General features: G+C 38.0%; 1 protein-coding gene across 4 annotated transcripts in view; it reads right to left on the bottom strand.

The window, feature by feature from the left end:
- The window catches only part of FBXL20 (F-box and leucine rich repeat protein 20), an 88849-nt gene that overhangs the window by 13696 nt on the left and 49770 nt on the right, over positions 1–25383 (bottom strand). For all 4 annotated transcript variants that reach the window (XM_026512966.4, XM_026512967.4, XM_044389270.3 and 1 more), the window contains 8 exons: positions 20041–20095; positions 17195–17269; positions 15774–15868; positions 15235–15303; positions 7606–7701; positions 5555–5681; positions 4226–4300; positions 1449–1579 (listed from right to left, as the gene is read on the bottom strand). In XM_026512966.4, coding sequence (XP_026368751.1) covers positions 1449–1579; positions 4226–4300; positions 5555–5681; positions 7606–7701; positions 15235–15303; positions 15774–15868; positions 17195–17269; positions 20041–20095 — 723 coding nt within the window. The remainder of the gene's footprint in view (positions 1–1448; positions 1580–4225; positions 4301–5554; positions 5682–7605; positions 7702–15234; positions 15304–15773; positions 15869–17194; positions 17270–20040; positions 20096–25383) is intronic.

Here is a 25383-nt window from a genome sequence, read left to right as displayed (position 1 = left end):
AACACATAAAGCTACAGAGGAAATTATTATCAACTAACAATCAATTAGAAATGAATGTCTAATGGGAACGCATGATCTGACTGAATACAACTTTTTTTTAAATTTTATTTATTTATTTGACAGAGAGAGACAGCCAGCGAGAGAGGGAACACAACCAGGGGGAGTGGGAGAGGAAGAAGCAGGCTCCTAGCAGAGAAGCCTGAAGTGGGGCTCGATCCCAGAACGCCGGGATCACGCCCTGAGCCCAAGGCAGACGCTTAATGACTGCGCCACCCAGGTGCCCCTGAATCCAACTTTTGATTATCATATTTGAGAGCCTTTCTGTTTGAACAATAAAATAAACCATGAAGGAGTAAGGAGCTGAACACTCTTCCCTTTAAAAGAGAAAAAGGTAATGTGTAAGATTTTTAGGGAGGAGTCTGGCTACCTCCTTAGCCCCAGGCCTCTGATATTATTAATTTTGACCAAGTCTATGATCTATCAAGGAATTCTGATAATCTAGGCAACTTTTAATAATTATGGTTAGGCCCCTGGCCAGGTGATAACAAAAAGCTTTAATAAAGTTATATGGGTTTATAATGATTATTATATGTGGTTTCCTGGGTTCTGGAGCCAGACTGCCTGAGTCTGAATCCTTGCTCCTGAACTCACTAGCTGTGAGACCTTGAACAGATTACCTGACCTCTCTGTGCTTCAGTTTTCTCATCTGTAATATGGAGATAATGACAGTACTTATATGCTATTATGAGGACTGAATGAATTAAAATTTGCAAATCACTTAAAACAAAGGTTAACATATCTAATATATAAGTACAATAAAAAGTTCTGTTTTAAAAACAAAATAGGTACATGGGGATTGGCCCTATTTATTACAAAATAGCACACTGTGTTTTACAGAACCAATATGGGTTTGAAACCATGTGCATGCTAACATGGCATTCTTAGTAAAATATTCAGCCAATCCTATATTTAGGCAAAGAGGAGGAACCATAAAGAAATCAGCCTTGCTCTAAAAGACCATTAGCACAAAGGAAGTTTTCCTGCAGGGCTGTTTTTTCTTTTTAAATACTTACTGCTAAGTACCTGGCATCATTACCACAAGGTAAATAACCACAGGACAGGCCTTTAAAAATTTTCTTCAGAAAGGAATTACATGAAAGTATTAATAAGAGAAAAATGCCTTTATTTCATTTCTCAAGTAATGAAATAAAATGTTAATTTTTTTCCTAGTATGGATAGCAAGAAGTCGGAAACGGGGACTACCACCCCTTGGTTTAAGCCAATTACATGTAATCAAATGAGGTACAAAGCAAGTAGGTTAGCATCTAAAAGGGTAGTAGCCTTATAGGGTCTACCTTAAAAATCTCAAAGTTCCAAGGAATAAATTCGGGTGAAGAAGACCTTTGTTCCTTTCCCCTGATTTTTTCAGCTAAACAAGAAATGTTTACCTAAGCCGCGGGCAGTTCTGACCTAGAGCATTCAGGATGGCATCTGTGATGTTGGAGCAGCCGGAGGCACAGAGGGACTGTAACTTATGGCACCCTCTGCATATAGTAATGAGACCTTCATCTGTGATTTGCTAAAAAATAAGAGCAAAAAGCCCCCATTGATATTAGTAACCTAGCAGAAGAAAAAGAAGGAAAAAATGTTACCTCTGAAAATAAGCACCAAAAAGAAATAAAATCGATTTATTATCAATCAGGTAGCAGACCTAAAAGAAAACGAACATATTGTTTCTCCTTTTCAGTTCCTTTTAATTTACTGTGCTCATTTCTTTTTTTTTTTTCTCTTTAAGTCGGCTCCATGCCCAACACGGGGCTTGAACTCACGACCCTGAGATCAGAGTCATATGACTAAGCCAGCTAGGCACCCCTGTGCTCATTTTTGGTGTAAAGGAAAGAAGCTATAATGGGATTCTTTTAACATAATGGGACTGGGAACAGCATGAGGTGCATCATGGGGTAGATTCAATTAAATTACTTTAAAAAACCTAGAAAACAGATAGAAGAGCAGTATAAACATATTTACAAGTTCAAAATTGACACTGACATTAAGTTACCGAAAAAATAAAAACAACCTGTGGATGACAGTTGCAACTTCATATCAACCACAGATCTATTTCTCTTTTTTTCCATTTAGTTCTTTAATTGTATAATATAAAGAATATTCTAATTTATGGAGATAAACAGCTGTATCCAACTCAAATATAATTTTGTATGTTTTAAATTATCTTAAAATAAAAAAAAAAGGTCACACCAAAATGTCAGCTGAGGGAAAAAAAAAAGATGCCACGTATAAACATCTTAACACGTTGGATGTGATTAGCACTTCAATTTGTCCTGCTAGATTCACAAATTTTGTGTAAGCCTCAGAATAAAGCTCTCCTGTCATCTCTGTTCAGTCAGTGTCCTTAGGTTGCCAGGACAATTGGGGGAAAAAAAAAAATCAAGCTTTAAATATTCACTGCTTAAATCAGTATATTCTCAATATTGTATAACTGAAGCAAGATACAGGTAAAAAAAATGGACACTAAGGCAGATACAAGATGTATTGTGAGGATAAATTAACGAGGATCAACACATGTGGGAAATAACTAAGTAAGTGCCATGCAAGTGTGATGTGTAGTTATTACTAAACGAGGATAACTGAAACGTAAAGGGGGAAGCAGCAATCATCAAACATGCATATGTATCAGGCCAATGAGAATTTGTGTCACAGAATAATTAGGAAAGTATTGCAGGGCTGTGCTGCATTTTCCTTCTTAATGTTTTCAAGTCTATAAGGGATTATTGAGGAAGAATGATGAGGAAGTCGTATGTAACAATTCTTCAAAGTTTAAAAAGAATAAAATTTGCTAAACTTTTATGTTTTCAACTTAGTCAAGAAACAAAGAATGGATCAAGAATGTACTTTGGTCACGTCAACAGTTTTGGGGCAGAAACGTGAAGTCTTAGGAATGAGAATCATTGCATCACATTCTACAGAAGGAATGACTTATGCCCTAAGATCTGGGTGAAGGGAAAGAGTGAAATAAACAGATGATAGAACTGGTTCTTTGTGCTTACCGGCTGTGATTTCTGTCTGCTGGAGGGGCCAACGGAAAGAAACTAAAACAGCAGACGGTAGGTATGGTATATATGTGTACGTAACATATATCCACACACATATATCCCGAGTGTATCTGTGTGTATATATATATGTACGTAAGATCCAAAGATACCCGAGAATAGTTTTTTCCTATCACTGTTAAGATGCTGGTTTCATGTTTACACAGTTGTGTAAGCTCTTCCTGTCAGGCCAAATATTTCGGTTTCATAAATGAAATTAGGCCAATTCTGAGAGTTAGCAACTATGGCAATCAGAATTAAAAGGAAGTGGTGATCAGACTTAAAAGGAATCTCATTCCTTCAACTCAGTCTTCAGGAGCCTCCCAAGCAGATCATTATCAGCACCATCCCTTAAGGGCTGGAAGGGGAGGTTGCTTCAATTGCACAAAATGTGGCCCTTTATATGTCACCTTCAAACAACTGCAGTCTCAAGTTTCAGGTGATCATACAAGAAAGGGAGTGGATAATGAGCAGAAGTTTCAGCAAAAACAAGGCAAACCCTCATCAACTCTTTCATTGCCACCAGAGACTCTCACTCCAAGGCAACACGTATTTGTAATTTTCAAGGCAAGAGCGAAAAGCTGAAAGTGTATTGTCAATGTTCTAGGACCCTGAATAGTTTCAGCAAACTCTCTGAGCAAAATGCAGGGGTTCGGGGATAGACGCAAGAAAAGCGGACAGTCTAAGCAAGCGGAATGTGGATTACAACTACTACCTGGAAATGATTCAGAGGGTACATTTTGCCCGTCGTTTGTTTAGATCAGTGGTTCCCAATAGTTAGACTCACTGACAGATCTTAACTGGCATGACTGAAATTTAATTAAGCAAGAATATTCTAAGTACTAAAGTCTGTGAATAATTCACTTCTACAAGTAGAAAAGAAAAGGGGTGGAGTTTTACTTAGCTTACTTGGAATCCTGCATGAGCTATCTTCTATATGACCTAGATCGAAACCCTCAGGAGGGAGGGAGTGTTGTTAAGCATGCCAAGAATCATCTGTGTGTTTCCTGTGTCCCCAGGGTTGAGGTGGAAAAACCACTGGTCTTGATGACTGAAGCTCGTACAATATTACTGAAATGAATTACTAATACGAAAGAGTTGTGGGAAGGACTGCTTACTAAGCAAGTCTGCAAGTTCAAAGTCACCAGTTCAGGACAGTGTGCACCTATGTACTTGAGAGCTTCATCTTCTAGCTAGAAAAATTAAAAAGACAGAAAAAAATGATTACTAACATTGTTTCAAGGGATAAAGATTTAGGAGTATACATATTCATCCATACATTCTAAAAACAGCCAACCAAGTTTCAAAGGAACAATGAACCAGAAACAATGACCCATGATCACATAAAGGTGTAATTCATGTCACTGGTATGGTCATCAGTACTTTTCACCAGTTCCAACCACGTCAAATTCATATGATCACCAAATCAAGGAAAAGATAAAATAAACACTGCCTAATGTTTATGGATTTTTTCTTCTGATAAAATTAAGTACGCCTCACAGCATTTTGCTCAGGGATTATGAAGCTAAAATAATTTTCACACTTCTATACTTCCTATATAAAGTTTTTTTAAAAACAAACTTTTGGGAGCAGAAGCTGAGAAAGGAATCCGGTTTATCTGCTGCTGGAAGATCAGTGCCATGAGTACAGCGCTGAGAACAGATGGCAAGTAATTGATTATAATGGTGCATTCCAATCAATATTTTTCAGGATTCCATAAATAACCAGAAGCTCAAGCTGTTGTTTTAAGGCAGTCTTACTTCCAGAGCTCTGTTTCGAACAATGGAACTCCTCCCATCATGGTGAAGAAGTAAGGGCATTTTTAACAAAATCCACGGGATGGTTTCAGTCACCATTAATAAAATAATGTCACAAGAGCCTAGCCCTACTTTGTCCGTCACTTCTAAACTCACTTTTGTTATTTCCTTCGAGATGCTGCCATGTCAACTCCTTTTTTTAGTCACAGTAAAACACAAAGATAGTAAAATTTTGACAGAATATGCTGGGATTCGTAATGTGACTTGCAGGAAGTAAACACCAACACTATAAAATGTAGGTTCTGTATATTTGGCACATTTAACCTGGTAGTTAAACTACTAGTGAAAACTGCTAACTAAGACTGCCTTCCTTGCCTCTCCAGTTCAAGGTCTCAGGCAGTGACAACATGGCAAGTTCTCTTCTCAGATTAAACTGCGAAACTTCCTGCCTATGGTGCAGGCTCAGTGTGATTTTGTCTCCCCATCCTGCCTCCCCTCAAAAATTGTATCTTCGGTCAGATGTTAATTATTTTCATATTTTTTTTACTCTAAGGAAGACGCTTTAATTTTTGGTAAGCATGTACCTTTGGTCATTAATATACAACTACGTATTCCTCCAGCCAATGTATCTGGGCTGCTTACAAAGTTCACGGTTCTTCTAAAATTCACAAGCACTACATGGAGTATTACCTGTGTGCAGCCTTTTAAGAATAAGGCCTTGAGACCCCCACAGCCTCTCACTAGTGCTTGGATGCCATCCTTGGTTACTTGGTCACACCAGGAAATGTTTAATTGCTCCAACAGTGGACATCCCTCACTTAGGACAAAACAAAATGAAACAGATATATGACTAAATCCAATTCCAAAGGCACCAAAGTCTCATTTCACTGGCTATTTAGTCAGGGAATGGCTACAGCCCCATGCTTTCCCACAAGAATATACTCATTTACTTAACACAGACTTAGAATACAGGCAATCTCACAACAACAACAAAGCATATTTATCAATGTTGGTTGAGTTCATGTGGGACTGTAGCACTAGGAGGGCTATCTCTAATCCAGCTAAACTAACACGCACAAAGCACAATACTGTTTTCCAGATATATCAGATTGTTATGGAGGTTTACCCTTTCCAAATATATTCTTTTTGCACTTATCACATGTTTAAAAGGCCTCTGGAAATGGGAACTAAGTGACCTGTTCAAGTTAACAGAGTAATTAGTGAAGAGTTTAGATTAAGATTCTTTATCAAATAATTCTATTACTTATCAAAATAATAATGAAGAGGTTTTAATTTTTATTTAAAAAATTACAAAGGATCTACAAATTTTCCTGATCTGTGAAGTCTCTAGAGTACGGTCTCCAAAGGCTAAATTTAGGCTATCCTGTGTTTGATCTCTGCCCTATCAAATATCAGTTTCATCTTTGATTTCGCATTTGAACTATGCAAGAATCCCAAGCTCTGTGATATTCTTTGGAAAATATTGCTTTAATTGTTTTAGAAGATGAAGGCAGGGGATCTTGGTTCAAGTCCATTCTTCAACATTAATAGTATGAGTTCAGACAAGTCACTTTAGGAAACGCGACTGAACTTCTCTTAATCTAAGGTCAGCCCTTGCCTATGTTCTCCCCATATGGAAGCACTCACGTCTACAACAGCACTTATCACACTGTAATATGACAACATGTTCATTATTTTTTCTCCCACTAGACTCTGAGCAGCTACAGGGCAGCAACAATACCTTATTTAGTGAAGTTAAATCACAGTCCCTGGCATTCAAAAATGTTTTAGATTTTCTTATCTGTGTCTGTCCTTCCTATCTGCTTCATGTGGTTTTCAAATAAATGAAATCATTTGTGAAAATATTTTATAAACCATAAATGTTATATCACCCTACTTATTATCCCACATGGCAAATAACCTTAGATACATATGTACTCAGTACTCGTAAGGGAGGTCTAGAAGCCCTTTTTAGATTACTTATACTCAACTAAATCTGCATTTCTTTTAATAGCTTAATTTTTACTATTTACAAACATAACCAATACATGGGACCATAATTACCTGTAAAAGACTGATAAAAAAGTAAAGATAAAATGAGAACAGACATTTCACCCTCCTTTTTAAGGTACACCTTCTGGTAATGTACTTTAAAAAATACATTAATATTAAAACAAACTTACTGAGTGCTTATTATATGCCAGAAACTCTCCTAAGCACTTTATATATATTAGGTTGAACCACATGAAGTGTCATTTTTATATGACAATGTTGTTAAATACTGGCAACTTTGTATGGTTTGGCCTAATATTATCAAACAATGATAATACTGTTTAATCCTAACAACAGCACTATGAGATGATAAGGAAAAGCTCACAAGGGTTATATTTGTTCAAGGTACCTGGTTAATCACCTGACTCCAGAGTGCTGCTCTGATCACTAAGCTATAACGATATGTGGCGTTTAGGGGAGTGGGGGCAACCCAGCCTTCACAGAAATCTAATCATTCGTGCATGCGCTGTACCAGTCTGTTCAGAAATCCTAGTTGCCTCTAGTCATTTCACCTGTGACTTGTGTCCTGTGATTCGGGCAAATGATAAAACAAAAGATCTATTCTGAACTACAGTACATATCCATAAAACATAGTTTCCCTCAATTCCAACTTTATTTCAGTTATTTGAAATTTTTAAAAAATCAGTATTTGTTCCAATTATCGGATATTCTTGTTATAAGACATTTACCTCAGAGCTTTTAGAGACATGTTTGTTATTGATGTACAGGAAGCCAAGTCAAGGTGCCTGAGTTTGGAACAGAACTTGCTAAGGCTAGTACATGTACTGAAAAGTGGAAAAAGGAGAAAATGAATAAATAAACAGGAACACATCTTTAGTAAATCATACACAATTCTCATTAAACACGTGTGTATACATAAGAACTGTAAAGTTTCCATACCCCAAGTAAGAGCAGTCATAAATCCTCGGACCTTTCACACTGAGGTGCCATTCACAAAGAAGAAAGGCTGTGTTGTGTATGAGAATTAGCATGAGGGGATGATGCTTCATTCGCATTTGGAAACGTTTAACAGCAAACTACCTATGTGCTCCTAGGAGACCTATATGCATTTTGCAAATACAGAAATACCAGAAAGCTAGCTTAGAACTTGCTGGCAAGTGGTGCAACATGAAGACTGAAAGCTCTGTCTCTGCTCTTTCATTTAAATCTCTGCTCAAGATAACCTTTTGCGTGGCAGTAATGAAATGGTTGGATTTTTGCAAGGTATACTGAGGTTGGACGGGTACCAGGCTTGAATAAGCTAAGTGATGTAATATTACTACCTACTTGTCTTTATGACTTTTTTGAAAAAAGATTTATTTATTTATTTCTGAGAGAGCAAGCGAGCAAGCATGAGTAGGGAGAGGGGCAGGAGAGGGAGAGAGAGAATCCTCAAGCAGACTCCGTTAAGCGCGGAGCCTGACACGGGACTCTATCCCAGGACCCTGAGATCATGACCTGAGCTGAAATCAAGAGTTGGCCACTTAACCAACTAAGCCTCCCAGGCGCCCCCCCGCCAAGTAATCTCTACCCCCAACGTGGGGCTTAAACGCATGATCCCGAGACCAAGAGTTGCGTGCTCCACAAACTAAACCAGCCAGGTACCCCTTTATGAATTTCTTAAAGGTTCTTTTTTTTTTTTTTAAGATTTTATTTATTTCAGAGAGAGAGAGCACAAGTTGGGGGGACAGGCAGAGGAAGAGGGAGAAGCAGACTCTAAGCTGAGCAGGGAGTCTGATGTGGGGCTCGATCCCAGGATCCCAAAATCACAACCCGAGCTGAAGACAGATGCTTAACTGAGCCACCCAGGTGCCCCTAAAGGCTCTTTTTCCACAGTGGTCATGTTCTCGGTTTAATTTTTTTAACTTACGATAGAAAATTTCAAATACACGTAAGAGTGAGTAACAGAGAATGCACAAGTACCATCATTACACTTTGACATTAATATTCTACTTGTATTTCATCTATTTCCCTCTGCTTTTTGTTCCAGTATTTTAAAGAAAATCCCAGATATATTATTTCACCTATAAATATTTCAAGACATATTTCTAATAGATAAGGACTTCGATTCCTTAATATCTGATAACCCATCTGTGTTCAAGTTTCCCCAATTGTCTTATAAATGCCTTTGTCAAGTTGATTTGTTCAAACAGGATCCAAAAGCCATACATTCTATTTGGCTGATATGTGTCTTAGGTCTTTGTGTGGACCTGTTTCCATTTCTTCTGGGTAGATGCCTAGGATTAGCATTGTTAGGTCCTACACTATGTTTATGTTTGACTTTTTAAGAAACTACTGAACTGCTTTCCAAAGTGGCTGTACTAGTTTACGTTCCCACCAGCAATGCATGAAAGTCTCTGTTTCTCTACATTCTTGCCAATACTTGGCACTCTTGTTTTGATTATAGCCATGCTGGACGGTAATCCTACTGTGATTTTATTCTGCAATTCTGTAATGAACACCCTTTCTTGTACTTATTAGCCATTCATCTCTTTCCTTGGTGAAATATCTAAGTGTTTAGCCCAATTTTTAATTGGATTACCTTATTATTGATTTTAAGAGTTCTCTATATACTCTTAATGCAAGTCTTTAATTTCTTTCACTAATGTTTTATCATTTTCAGGTACTTCTTTTAGAATTATGTCATCTGAGAATAAAGACAGTTCTACTTCTCTCCTGTAGGTATGTCCCCCACCCCTTTTTGCTTATTGCATTTGGCTAGAATCTCCAACAGAATGTTGATAGAAGTGGTAACACTTACGCCCTCACCTTGCTCCTGATCTTAGGGTAAAGGATTTAGTCTTTCATCCATAAGTATGATGTTAGCAGTAGGTTTTTCATAGATGCTTCTGATCAGATTGAGTGAACAATCTCCCTCCTATTTCTAGTTTGTTGAGAACTTTTTCTTATTATGAATGGGTGTTGGATTTTGTCACGGGTTTTTTCTGTATCTGATGATGTATTGATGATCTACTGTTATTTAACAAATTACCCCAAAACTGAGCAGCTTAAAACAACAAACATTACTCTCGCACGGTTTTGTGGGACAGGAACACAGGCACAGGCAACTTCAGCGGGGTGCCTCTACTCAGGATCCCTCCCAAGGCTGTAATCAAGGTACTGGACACAGCTGCATTCATCTCAAAGGTTAACTGGGTGCAAATTCCCTTCCAAGCTTATGTAGGTGGCTGCTGGCAGGCCTCAGAAGATCCAATTCCAAGCTTACTCATTTGGTTTTTGGTAGGTGTCAGGTCCTTGCGGGCTGTTGGCCAGCCCGCAGTTCCTTGCCACATGGACCTATTCACAGAACTACTCACAACAGGACAGCTTGCTCCCCCCAGAGCCAGAGCCCGGAGGGAAAGCAGAGCAAGATAAAATCACAGTCTTTTGGTAACCTAATCTCCAAAGTGACATCCAATCTCTTTTGCAGTATTCTATTGTTAGAAATGAGTCACTAGGTCCAGTGTTCAAGGGAAAAGATTACACAAGGGTGTGAGTACTAGGAGGTAGGGGTTACTTGGGGGCCATTTTAGAGGCCACCAAGCGCACTGAGATGATCATGTGGTTTTTGTCCTTTATTCCAGGCGGCAATAAATCTTAACAGCTGCCTATTTTTATATGGCTCCCAAGTCAAGAATGGTTTTCATGTTTTTAAATGGTTGGGAAAAAAATTTTTTTTAAAGATATAGCTTGCAACATGTGAAAATCATATGAAATTCAAATCTCATTGCCCAGAAACAAAGTTTTATTGGAGCAGTTCTGCCTGTTTCTGTATAGGCTATGGCTGCCTTTGGAAAACACTGGCAGGGTTGAGCAGCTGTGACAGATAACTACATGGCCAGTGAAGTCCTAAAAATATTTACTTTTCTGGCCCCGTACAGAAAGTCTGCTGACTTCTACTTTATCCTACTAATTATTATGAGATATTATATTAACTGATTTTCAGATATTAAGCCACACTTGTATTTCTGGGATAAATCCCACTTGGTTATGATCCAAAATCCTTTCATATGTTGCTGGATTCAGTTTGCTAACACTTTGTCAAGTATTTTTGCAGCTCTGTTTCTAAGGGATCACAATCAGTAGATTACCTTTTACTGTGATGTCTTCGGTAGCAGAAAAACACTGGCCTCATAGAATGAGTTATAAAGTACTTATTCCATTTTATGAACCAGTTTGAAGATTAGTATTCTCTCTTCTTTAAATATTTGATGGGATTCAGCATGTGGACCTGGGGTTTTCTTTATGGGATGCTTTTGAATTATTCACTGAACTTAGTTGTTATACATCTATTCAGATTGTCTTTTTTTTTTTTTTAAGTCTAATTTGGTAATTCTCTGCCTTCCCAGGTTTTTGTCCATTTCATCTAGATTGTCTAATTTGTTAGTATAAAATCATTTATGATATTTCCTGATAATCCCTTTAATCTCTGTCTTTTGGGTAAAGTATTTAGTCCTTCATTCCTGCTTTTGATAATTTATGTCTTTTATTTTTAGTCTGGGCTTGTCATTTTTTTTCCCAAAAAACTTGCTTTTGGTTTCATTACTGTTTTCCTGTTTCCTATTTTATTGATATTCAACGTAATCTTTTTTTTAAAGTAATCTTCTCACCCAAAATGGAACTCGAACTCACCACCAGGAGGTCAAGGGTCACATGCTCTACACACTTAGCCAGTCAGGCACTCCCTAGATCCTTGATTTTAAACCTTTCTTTTTTTTTTTTTTAAGATTTTATTTATTTATTTGACAGAGAGAGACAGCCAGCGAGAGAGGGAACACAAGCAGGGGGAGTGGGAGAGGAAGAAGCAGGCTCCCAGCAGAGGAGCCTGATGCGGGGCTTGATCCCAGAACACCGGGATCACAACCTGAGCTGAAGGCAGATGCTTAACGACTGAGCCACCCAGGCGCCCCTAAAATATTACGTTTCTAAAGTCAGTAGAACAAGGAAAAAATCTGAACTGACCAGTGGTTATTTGATGATTTTAAGATAGTAAGTTGTTGTTGTTGTTGTTGTTTTATAAGAGTAATAAACTTAACGTGCTTATGTTAAAAGCTTTTACCTTTTAGAAATATATACTTACAGGTTAAATAATATGATGTCTAGGACTTTTTTCAAAATAAGAAAAATTTGGGGATATAGATTAAACAAGACTGGCCCTAAAGTGATTAATTCCTCAATTATCAATTTCAAGCTGGTGATGGGTTCATTATACTATTTTGTCTACCTTGGTATATATTTAAAACTTTTTGTAAGAAATCAAAAGTCAGTAGAAGTTACTTCTCTCTGTGTGGTTATAGCTCCAACTTGAAATGATTGGGTTCACATGTTTTATTTTGTTCTCAATTTTTAGGGACTGCTTTGATTTCTTTTTTACTTAATTCATATTTTAATTATGTAAAACATTTACATAGCTAGCTATTAGAGTAAAACTATAGAACATGATACTTCAGAGTCTCCCTTTCATCCCTGTGTTTTCTCTCACCCATAAATCACCATTTTGATTATTATCTTCCCACTGTTTCTTTTTAAAAATATAAAGAGCAGTAATTATTTATATTGTCTCCAGGCCCTACAAAAGTATCTTTTTTTAAAAGATTTTATTTACTTATTTATTTGAGAGAGAGAGCCCACGTCCAAGTGTGCACGTGAGCTGCGGGGGGAGGGGAGCAGAGGGAGAGGGAGAAGCAGACTCCCCACTGAGCAGAGAGCCCGATACAGGGCTCGATCCCAGGACCCCAAGATCATAACCTGAGCCAAAGGTAGACACTTAATCTACTGAGCCACCCTGGCACCCCTACAAAAAGTTATCTTGCACAAACTCCTTTGCAGTTTGCTTTCGTAACAGTATGTCCTGGAGATCACTGAAGAATACTATATATCTCCTCATTTATTTTATTTAACAGTCCTCTACGGAATGACATTTGGATCGTTTCCCGTCTTTTGCTATTAAAAATACTGCAGTATTGGGGCGCCTGGGTGGCACAGCGGTTAAGCGTCTGCCTTCAGCTCAGGGCGTGATCCCGGTGTTCCGGGATCGAGCCCCACATCAGGCTCTTCCGCTATGAGCCTGCTTCTTCCTCTCCCACTCCCCCTGCTTGTGTTCCCTCTCTCGCTGGCTGTCTCTATCGCTGTCAAATAAATAAATAAACTCTTAAAAAAAAAAAAAAAGAATGCTTTAAAAAAAAATACTGGAGTATTTGTTATTACAAACAGTAAAAATCAATAGCCTTGTACATAAATTATACTACATTTTTGTCAGTTTATCTTTGGCATATAGGATAGATTCCTAGAAAAAAGTGTAAACTGTATGTCACTTTTCTAGATACCAAACTGGTCAAATTCTTAATCTCTATAACATTAAGTATTCAAAAGAAAAAAATAAACGGGTAATTAAATGTAGGCTATTGGTGGGGCGCCTGGGTGGCACAGCGGTTAAGCGTCTGCCTTCGGCTCAGGGCGTGATCCCGGCGTTCTGGGTTCGAGCCCCACATCAGGCTCCTCTGCTATGAGCCTGCTTCTTCCTCTCCCACTCCCCCTGCTTGTGTTCCCTCTCTCGCTGACTGTCTCTATCTCTGTCGAATAAATAAATAAAATCTTTAAAAAAAATAAAAATAAAAATAAATGTAGGCTATTGGTATAAAGTCATGGTTAGGGAGGGGTTAGATTTATTTCTCATGTTAAAGGGTCAAGTCAATCTACAGAAATAATGTTTATTATTGCAGGTATTCTTGTATTCTACCATAGTAGAATTAATAACCATAGTTCTTGTCTTACAGACACTTTCTTGTATTAAAAGTTAACAATGTTGTAGGGGCGCCTGGGTGGCACAGCGGTTAAGCGTCTGCCTTCGGCTCAGGGCGTGATCCCAGCGTTCTGGGATCGAGCCCCACGTCAGGCTCCTCCGCTATGAGCCTGCTTCTTCCTCTCCCACTCCCCCTGCTTGTGTTCCCTCTCTCGCTGGCTGTCTCTATCTCTGTCGAATAAATAAATAAAATCTTTAAAAAAAAAATAAAAGTTAACAATGTTGTGACGTCAAAGAATGAAAGGAATGAAGTAAACTGTACCCTGTGTCTGGAGTGTCTTCTACTTTTCCTTCAGTAAAGCAATTCTGAAGACCCCATCTCCTTCACGAAGCCTTTTTGAACAGGAACGTTCACTGAATAATCCTGGCCCCACCCTGCATAAACATGCTTCCTCAATGGCTTCATTTTACTTCACAATAGGAAATAATTTCCCTATGTAATTTTAAACGTTATTTGGTACCTATTATTACCAATCGATACCCTGGAACTGAACTTTTTTTGAGGGGGTACCGAATGTTTTTTATGTCTACCTTCCATGTCTATTATGTCTGTGAGAGTAAGATCTCAAGGATGAAGGATTACTTTATTTCACTTATATTGTAACTGACACAGACACAGTACATTTAAAGGGTCATTTAATAAATGCTCTCTATATAATAAGTCGTTTAGTTATGTAAGACTTTTTTATAGAATTATCTATTTACCATGTTTTTTTTGTTTTGTTTTTTAAGATTTTGTTTATTTATTTGAGACAGTGAGAGTGCACGGGCAGGGAGGAGGGGCAGAGGGAGAAGCAGACACGCCACTGAGCACAGAGCCCAACAACGGGGGTAGAGAAGTGGGGGGTAGGGGTGGTGGTGCCTCGATCCCAGGACGCTGAGATCAGATTGGAGGCAAAGTCAATGCTCAAATGACTGAGCCACCCAGGCACCTGTGTTTACCCTGTCTTTTGAATGAAAGTACTAGTATCCTCTTGAAATATAAGTAGCCCTAGTAATTTATATTATTAATATCCCTACTGCATACCCATGGTCTATAATTTTTAAGTTTCACTTTAAAATATCAAGATAGAATTTGGGCCAGATTCCAAAACAAGTTTCTCATGCCATTTCTTTTTTTTTTTTTTTTTAATAGACTCGCTTCTCAGTCTTTGATTTTTTTTTTTTTAAGATTTTATTTATTTATTTGACACAGAGAGAGAGCCAGCAAGAGAGGGAACACAAGCAAGGGGAGTGGAGAGAGAGAAGCACGTTTCCTGCCAAGCAGGGAGCCCGATGTGGGGCTCGATCCCAGGACCCTGGGATCATGACCTGAGCCGAAGGCAGATGCTTAATGGCTGAGCCACCCAGGCACCCCGCCATTTCTATTTTAATGTTGTTTTCTCCTTTTAATATTATCTTTCCTCTGTAAGACCAAAATGAAATTTACTAAATATCTTTAATAGCCCATATTTAAAGCTAGTATAGGCAAGACACAGGGGCTATGACTCAGACCCTTCTAAAACAAAATACTTACGCATCTGTTGTCTTTGTACATCCATTTAGATTCAGTACTTCAATGTTCCTACAATTTTGTGCAAAGGTCCTTTACAGGAAAGAAAGTTAAAGGTTTGAAAAGAAATGGGCACAATTCTAGGCATTACAAAAAATAATAAAAGATATTATTATTGATAATATTGGATATTTGTACAAAACCAGCTCACATTTACAAATAAATTCATTTTCAACCACGAACTTTTAAAGGTTGATCTCTCTGTCAACCAGCGTTAAGATTACCCTAACTCTGAGTAGACAAATTAAAAAAAAATTTACTCAAGGCTCCAAAAGAGCCATTTATGATATGAGGATCGGGCTTTTGGTGGGGAGTACTTATTCTTGTTTTATTCTCAAAACCATACATCCCAGTACTGGATATTTTTATGTTATAAGCAATGTATGTGTGTTTGGGTTCCGAGAGCTTAAGAATATAAAAATTATTTTAGCTTTTTCTGGGTGAGATGATGCTGTTCTTTATTTCAGCCAAGAAGATCAATTAATCAATAGTTATGTTCTTACCTTAATGCATTGTCTCCTACTCCAAGACACCCACGAAGGCTTAACTTTCGTAAAAAGCCCCCACATCTTTTTGAAATATTTTCCACTACCCGGCCCTGTAAAAAAGAGACAGGTAAACAAAACAGAAAAATAAGGCACCACATTGCTTTTGAAGAGAACACATCCTCATTTTTAAATAATTTATAAACAAAGAAGAGGCTTCTACTTGTTTTCAAAACCGAATTAATTCAAGAAAGAAATTTCACCTTACTTTGAGAAAGCTTTCCTGGTCAACTCATCTATCTGACACAGGCTTACACCCTGTCTTATTTTGTTCAATTTGTGAGATACTCTGCAGTTGAGGACATGGTGCTCTGTAGGTTCTTGTGCCACTGTATTAATGCAGACGGCCCTCCTGGCTGAACTGCAGCTACTGAAGGACACTGGTTATCTTTATTACTTCTGAATCCTTTCCAAAGTGTTTACTATAGCGCTCTAAATACAGCAGAGACTCGACGGACACTTAACAGAAGCTTGCTGAATGACTTTTGTGGGTCATGTTGCTTTAAACATTTATATCCATGAAGATTAGACAATTGTGAAAAACACAAAAATCCAGCATAATGTCAGTGGGTATTATTTTAAAAGCACTTTCTGTTAGAAATGGAGAGTTCCATTTCTAACAGAAAGTTCATGTGAGGCTTTTGAAAAACTTCTTATAAGGATCCTCCACACAAGTTCCCCCGGAACTTAAAATTTTTTAAATCTAAATCTAAACCTCATTTTATCCTTGTAATACGATGAAGAACCTATTGTTTCCACTCTCCTGACAAGAAAACCAGGACCACAGAATTCAGTTTCATGTTAAAATAATTTAAGCTTAAGCCATTATCCTTCTCCGTTTTAGAGATAATAGGCTATACTGAGAGATGGAATATGAGGAAGAAGTGAGAAGAGAAAAAAAAAAATCTCTCCCCAGCAAAAATAATGCATTAAATGACTTTGGCTTTATTCTTTTTTTATTCTCCACAAAAACTGTCTATAGGCTCCCAAAGACCGAATGCTCATCCCAGTTAGAATTTATGCAAATATAATCCCCCGACAAACTGTTAACTCTATTCATTCTTCAATAAGCAAATATAAAAAGACTTCCTTAAAATGAGCAAACACATGTTCACATTTCTACCACAAAAACAAAAACAAAAATTTTTAGCCTTATTAATACTAAATAATTTAGTATTCCATCAGTAAAATAGTTCTGCTTATTCTCAAAACCTGAGCAAGCTGTTGGGAACATTGCAGGTTCCCAGGAAGTTCAGATGCACTGAAATTAATAGTTTCTCTCTCCAGGGAAAGGAGATTTCTATGGTTTGGGCTAATCTGTTCCATGCTGTAATTACATTCTAACATGAGAAATGGGGCCACACACCACATAATTATACCTCAATATCCCTCTGGAAATCAAACAGGTCAATTCGCTGCCAGTTACTGCCATCCAGAGCCAGAACATTCCAGGCCTGTTTTGAAGAAATGGAGACAAAATGAGCAGAAGCTCAAGGGGGTAGACCAGCAATATTCAAGTTCACAATTCAAACTAATTATTGAAATTGACCAAAAAATTTCTCAGCCCCCCACCATAAACTCTCAAAAGGTCTGCCTTATTGCTGATTCATATTTTATTCAATTAGATTATCTCATAAATGAGTGGATACAGAAACTAGCAGCTGGGGGGGGGGGTCGGGAGAGGACAGGTTGTAGTAAGTATCCCAGCCAGAAACTCGTTCCTAACCGGAAGATTTAGTTTCTTTCTTTCTTTCTTTCTTTTTTTTTTTTTTTAAGATTTTATTTATTTATTTGACAGAGAGACAGCCAGTGAGAGAGGGAACACAGCAGGGGGAGTGTGAGAGGAAGAAGCAGGCTCCCAGCGGAGGAGCCTGATGTGGGGCTCGATCCCAGAACGCCGGGATCACGCCCTGAGCCGAAGGCAGACGCCTAACGACTGTGCCACCCAGGCGCCCCTGGAAGATTTAGTTTCTAATCTCCAAATGAGATACTTCTGCTAATGAAAAACAAGTCTCTTACTCCATCCTTCAACTAGGAGCAAGATGAGGTGAAACCAAAGAAAGAGTCAAGTACTCTGAATATGGCTATGTTCAATATACATATCTGCTGCCCATAATCAGCTGGTCAGACATGAAACTGATACAGTGACCTGGGACTTAGAAAAGACACTCATTTCTCCATTTACACAACAGAATCTTATTGCCTCCCTCATTACCAATTTGCTCACTGACGCATGTTTTTCAAGGATTGGTCAGCCTTCCTTCTAACTTGAATAAGTGGAAATTTTAAAGCAGTGAACGTTTCAGACTTCTTATACATTTCTTCAATTAAGCTAAAGAGAGGCAAGAATTTCAGCTTTTCAGGATTAGAAAAAATGAGTCCAATAAGACTTAACTTGTTGTGTATCATATTTTAGTAAGAAAGCCTTTAAAAGTTTTCTATATTAAAGTGTAAACAAAAGTCTTAATATTGTTGAGGTATAAACTTAGAATATTATCTCTTACTACAACACATCAAAACGGAGTCAATACTGAGACACTAAAAAGGAAACTGTGGACACACTTCCAAGCCCCAGGGTGTTACACCATCAGCCAGAAATATGTGAGGGGTATGAGGGGAAGTAAAGTTATTACTCTGGAAATCTTTAAGGTTTTTTCCGGAGTTCAATGTTGCTTTTCTTTTTGTGGTCTCATGGTTTCTTAAATGGCTAGCCATGGGAGACAAAAGATAAAACTTCTAAAGACCATATGTTTACTAGATTCTTAGGCTAAATATACTTCTGGTTTGATTTGATATTTCTCATTTCCTTACTTTCTCCAATAAGAAGGAAACATGACAAACTGAGACTAAAATTAGGAATCATAGGTTCCTTTCTAGAGTCTTTAAAAAAAAAAAAAAACAAACCTAATTCATTAAGTACTTCAAGTACAGAGAACAATAGCATGTACTGATGTACCAATTCTCCAGATTTAATGAAAACTGGTGGTGTGCTTTCCTTTAAGTTAAAACATTGATAGGGAAGAGGAATCTGCAAATGAAAACAATTAAAATTCACTCAAATCAACACCCATGAGATGAGACTGCAACTAAACTAAAAGGTTTAGACATTAGTCTGGGTATTTTTTTCTCAATGATGGCCTCAGCTTCATACGGAGATATTAAGGAAACCCTATTGATTTGTACCAGCCATGTCCACAGCACAAATACAAGGCACAAAAAAGTTGTGAAGAAAAATCATCAAAATACTACTGACTGTTTCCAAAGTAGCTGATACACCGACTGAGTATGGCTTTTGGGATACAGAAATTACATCAAAGTTAGCAAGACACGGTGAATTTCCTATGGCAAGTTTTGTGGGGTTTTTTTGAGGGGAGTAGTGTCGGTTATTTGAAAACCTGTGTGCACCTACAAAGTTAAACACAATATGGTATAACCCTGTTCCATATCCAGCACTTAGGACTGTATCTCGTACACAGTAGTTTGTCAATAAATGTTTACTAAATGAACGAGCCAAAAGCCACTGTCCAGTTTATGAAAAAATGATGACTGCATGTGCTCATTCACTCTAAGTTAATCATTATAGATCTGTATTACAAAAGAGAAAGCAATTTTCCCACAGCACAGAATCTATTCTCTGTATTACTGGCAGCCAATAAGATTATGATGTTTCAGTTTTGTCACAACAATGTCAACCGACAAAAACAGATAATTAAGTGAAATTAAAAACGGACTTTAAGAATGGAATCTGTTTTGCCCTACAATTTTTAAATAAATTAAATTCTAGCTATTATCTTTTGAGGAAGCAATATGGGGAAGTAACATGAGAATTAGCGCCTTGAGCCTTCCGTGTGTGTGGGCGTGTGTGCCTGTGTGTGTGCGCGCATATAAAATGAACTAGAAGAACATAACGAAACACTATTTTATTAACAATTCTGAGTAGAGCCTAACTTTTTGATTTGGATGTTTAATACCTTTTCCTTGAAAATGTTTCCTCTATTTGCATTACACAAATAATTAAGATTCCCAAAAAATTAAAGTTAGAGACAGCACATATTGCAGAATCCCACTGTAGAATTACACGGGTTTGGGAATGCCATGCATGAAATACCATCCTCTGAAATGTAACATACAACTAACATCTGAAGTAAAGGGTTTGCCTACTACAGAGGCTGGTATCCTCAGCATCAGGAAGGGGTACCCTTAAAATCATCTCAACCATTCTTACCCTGGACACCTGAGCACAGCGACACAGAGTAACAACATCCAGAAAAGAAAATATCCTAAAAGAGAGGGAGACAAACTTTATTAGATGATAAAGTACTTTCTCTTGATTTTTACCTACAAATACCTATGTTAATACATGCACGAAAACGGAGAACTTCCTTTGAGCAAACACAAAAAGCAGGAGTAACTTACAACATAACACTGCCCATATAAAACACTGGGGGAGAAAGTAATCTTGAGAATGTATGTGTAAGTACCACACAAGTTCAATTACTTATATCAAGGGATAAAAAAATATTTCTAACTGATACAATTTGTTAAAAGTAAAAAAAACAATTTTCACACTTCTGGTTATCAAAAGAAGACAAGGGAAGGGTAACTTTATAAAGAATTTTACAGTTATGAAGGAAAAAAGATTAATATAATAATACCTAAAAATTAGTAACTATGCTAAATCTCTATATATTTAATTCTAATTTAGGAAATTACAAAACTCATCTAATCATTGTCAGGAAACACTGCCTAGAATTCTTCTCAGTCTTACAGAAGTTAAATATTTATTTTGAAGCATTATTTGAAGTAATTGATTTGCTTACAGTGTGATAACTCTCTACACTATAAGCCACCTGTAAAAACAGGTCAGAGCATCCTGGCAAATAAGTGAATGGGTCACATCTGTTTAAAGCCCTCTTTACTCATGAACACCCTTTAAAGGTCATTGTGATTTGAATAATACGCTAAACTCTTCTGCAAGAGGCAACAAGTGTAATATAGCATGTGTTTCAAAGATTTAAGTAAATTAAAGTTAATTTTGCCTTAAGAATTTTACAAATTCCCTGAGATAACTGGAGATACCCAGAATGTTACAAAAGGGAGGTCAGGAAACATTAATTTGGAGAAGAATGAATGCCAGATTTTTTTCTTCCATAATTACTTTAAGTGTAAAAACCTTCTGAATTAGCTTAAAAGAACAAAATTTTGTTGCTTAGTCATCAGAGACTATCAGTCACATTTTGGAACTTGGAATAAACTCAGTTAACAATTACGTCAGACAAGGGGCGCCTAGGTGAGTCAGTTGGTTAAGCAGCCCACTCCCGATTTTGGCTAAGGTCATGATCTCAGGGTCATGAGACTGAGTCCCACACTGGGCTCCACGCTGGATGTGGAGCCTACTTAAGATTCTCTCTGCTCCCCACCCACTCATATGTTCTCTCTCTAAAAAAAATAAAAGTAAATTAAAATAAAAAACTTTTAAAAATTAATTACATCAGACAAAAAGTAATGTGTTGTGAATATCTAGCTTTTTAAAACCTTTTTGCTATTTGGATAAAATACACATAACATAAAATTTGCCATTTTAATCATTCTTAAGTATATAGTTCAGCGGCATTAAGTACGTTCACACTGTTGTGCAACCATAACCATCACCCATCTCCAAAACTTTTTCATCTTCCAAAACTGAAATGCCACACTTATTAAACAACAACTCCTCATTCCCCTTTCCCCTAACTCCTGGCAACCACCACTCTACTTCCTCTATGAACTTGGCTACTCTAGGTGCTTCCTATGAGAGGAATCATATGGTATTTGTCCTTCTGTGTTTTTTTCTTAAAGATTTATGGCAGCAGCTCTTTCTGCCCATGGGTCCTGTCCCCATGCTTTAATAAAATCACCATTTTGGGGAAAAAAAAGAAAGATTTATTTATATGAGAGAGAAAGAGAGTGAGAGAGCAGACGGAGGAGCAGAAGGAGAGGGAGACAGAGAATCTGAAGCAGACTCCACGTTGATTGAGGAACCTGCAGGGCTCGATCTCACCATCCCAAGATCATGAACTGAGCCAGAATCAAGTCAGACACCCAAAAGACTAAGCCATCCAGGCGCTCCAGTATTGGTCCTTTTGTAACTGTCTTATTTCACTTAGCATAATGTCTTTAAGGTTCATCGATGTAACATGTCTCAGAATTTCCTTCCTAATGCTGCATAATATTCTGCTGTAGGGGCGCCTGGGTGGCTGTCTGTTAAGCAACCGACTCTCAGTTTTGGCTCAGGTCATGATATCAGGGTCATGGGATGGAGCCCCCCATCCGGCTCCATGCTCAGAGCAAGGCTGTTTGGGATTCTCTCCCTCCCCCTTTGCCCTCACCCAACTCGTGCCCCCTCCCCCATCTCTAAAATATATCTTGGGGCACCCGGGTGGCACAGTCGGTTAAGCAGCCAACTCTGGTTTCAGCTCAGGTGGTGATCTTGGGTCGTGGGATCGAGCCGCACCTCAGGCTCCAAGTTAGGTGGAGGGTCCGCTTGAGATTCTCTCTCCCTCTGCACCCCTCATGCTCTCTCTCCAAAAGAAATAAACAAATCTTTAAAATAAATAAAATCTTCAAAAAAATATTCCACTGTATGTGTATATCACATTTTGTACATCCGTCCATACAGGGAAAGGCTGGATGCCTTTCTTGTTCCCTTGAGGTGGCCCTGCTACCATCCTGATGACTGTTTTTTATAGAATAAATCTCCCATCTTCTTCAATACAGATTACTAACCACTCACAATATAGATATCCCCAACTTAGGCACCTCAATTCCTAAAACAGTAAGTTTTTCTAATGCAACAAACATTCCTGAATTGCTGAAATGCCCCTGCCTTTTCCTGTCTTCTGCTATATGGCACCTTTAAGTAGAATATCATAATCTAAAGATCCTGTTTCTGCAAAGTCATCACTAATCCCTGAGCAATTTATATAGATACAGTGTATTATACCTGGGGGGGGGGACACACACAGGTGAGCAGCTTTACAGGTAACGATCCTAGTTCGACTATAGTAACCTTTTCTCCACAAAAGGAAGCACTATAGGCAGACATGAAACATTAGGCTAGAGGCCAAATGCAGACCCGGGAGACTCTTGGAAGCACATACCTCAGCAATCCTCATTCCATTCTTGGAATGTACTGACTGGGGTTCTGAATATCAAGATCCCAAATGAGTTAGGTTTTCACCTGGATTTTGACATTACAGTACATTAAAAAGAAAGAGGGAAGACAAATATAGCCACTGTGCTCCTGTATTCAATTCATGTAAAAAGAGCCTGGTCTTTCCAGTCCTGATTTGGCTCCCTAGTTAGAGGAATGATAAGCCTCAGTGCTTAAGTCCTTTCTACCACTCCATACTAAGTCCAACTACATGTCTGCTATTGTTTTGTAAACTCTGATTTCTACTTATTTTACATACTTGACAGGGGAGGTAATTATCTTTAGAAACCCAAATACAAGAACTGATGGGCTAGGCTTCCAGGGTTTTAGCCAGAGAGATGTTTTTTTGTTGGGGTGGGGGGCTCACGATGAGCATTTATTCTTCCAAATATCATAAAGTTAACTTAAATTTTTTAAAAAAATCAGTACATGTATAAATATATATCTACAACATCTACAGAATAAGGCAGCATAATAAACTACATTATACTGAGCACCTTCCTGCTTTTCACAATCTTCAGGGTAAGTACCTTAGATCGTGTCCACAGTGGTCCTTTTCTCCACACTTTAACCCTTTACATAATTCCTCCTGAGATACCTATGTCCATAACCAGAATGGTTAAGTGATGCGTGATAACAACACTTACTGTGGTAGGCATTTCATAATGTAAGCAATTGTCAAATCACTATGTTGTACTTTTTTCTTTTTTCAAAGGCGTCTCCAGGTCCAACGTGGGGCTCCAACTCTTGACCCTGAGATCAAGATTTGCATGCTCTACCAACTGAGCCAGCCAGGGGCCCTTCCCTGACAATCAGAATGGTTAAAATCAAAGAGATAAGAAAACTGAAATGGAATGAAGGGTCTGCTAGTGTCTAAGGATCCTCTTGATTGCTTCAATAAAAGTCTTTCCCCATCTCTTATCAACAGACTGCTGAAAAACTGGACTGGCTTTAGGTTGCCCAGGTTTAAGCAAAGTAGACCTCGCCTTCCCTACCCTTGATAAAGAATACCAGGAAGCAAAAAGATGCTAAGACATCATGTGGAAGAAAACAGGGTCTAATTATACATAAAACTCACTGCTATACAAAAAAAGAAAAAAAACAAACAAACCCAAACCCTTAATACTAAATTCCTGGAGGAGAACATGGGGGCTGGCTGTTAAAATCAATAGTGAAAGTAGATTTTGGGATATGGTTACCTATAGTATGGTTCTCTGAAAAGGATTTATTCCCAACTTCCTTTGGCTTCGAAGTCTTATGACAGATATCCCAAACCCTCCTGAGCAACACCTCCTAATATAATTCTATTTAAAAAGTTAAAAAACGGGGCGCCTGTGTGGCTCAGTCGGTTAAGCATCTGCCTTCAGCTAGGTCATGATCCCAAGGGTCTGGGATGGAGTCCCAAGTCGAGTTGGGCTCCCTGCTCAACGGGGAGCCTGCTTCTCCCTCTCCCTCTGCCATTCCCCCATCTTGTGCTCTCAGGCTATATCTGTCAAATAAATAAATAAAATTTAAAAATAATAAACAGGTAAAAAGCATAGGGGCACCTGGGTGACTCCGTTAAGTGTACGACTCTTGATTTCGGCTTAGGTCTTAATCTCAGGGTTCTGAGACTGAGCCCCATGTCGAGCTCTGCACTGGGCATGGAGCCTGCTTAAGATTTCTCTCTCCCTTTTGCACTCTTCCCTCTCTTAAAAAAAAAGCTAAAAAGCACAGAGTGGTCCTGGAGAGGTTAAGACAGGATAATTCCATTCATATAATGGGGATATGTATAGGTACAATTTTTTTGGAGAATAATTTGACAGTGTCCATTAAAATAAAAGATATACGTATTACAACCTGCAGAAGCAAAAGCGGGAGTAAAAATGGTTTACAGAATGTTCATGGCAGCATTACTGAAATAATGAAAAGTTAGAAACAATCTTGATATATGTAAATAAAAATGCTTAAATACGGTACATTCGATTGATGAACTAGTCCACGTAGCTGTCTTTTAAAAGAATGAGGTAGAGCTGCATGAACTGACCTAAAAAGAGGTCAATGATTATTAAATGACAGAAACAAAAACAAGTTGTGGGAGAGTATTTATATCATGTTTTCATTTTTAAAAAATATAAAATATGAATACATGAAGACATGCATTTATATATTGCAAATATATCTAGATATAAGTGGATACATCTGCTACCTTTGGAGGGGAGAATGGGTTTTTCTGTGGGGAGAGGGGGGGAGGGGTGGACACTGAAAGAGCAGGGATTAAGGAAACCAGTTGTTTACTCCTTTGTATTTCTCAAAGTGTTGGGCTAATGAGTAATTTATATATTATTTGTTAAAAAAATTTTTAAAGGCACTAGATGAAGATCTTTGGCCATATGA

The sequence above is a fragment of the Ursus arctos genome, unplaced genomic scaffold (genome assembly GCF_023065955.2).
Source record: "Ursus arctos isolate Adak ecotype North America unplaced genomic scaffold, UrsArc2.0 scaffold_24, whole genome shotgun sequence".
Taxonomy (NCBI): Eukaryota; Metazoa; Chordata; class Mammalia; order Carnivora; family Ursidae; genus Ursus; species Ursus arctos.
Note: the sequence above shows the minus strand (reverse complement) of the source record. Positions and strands in the feature narration are given on the sequence as shown.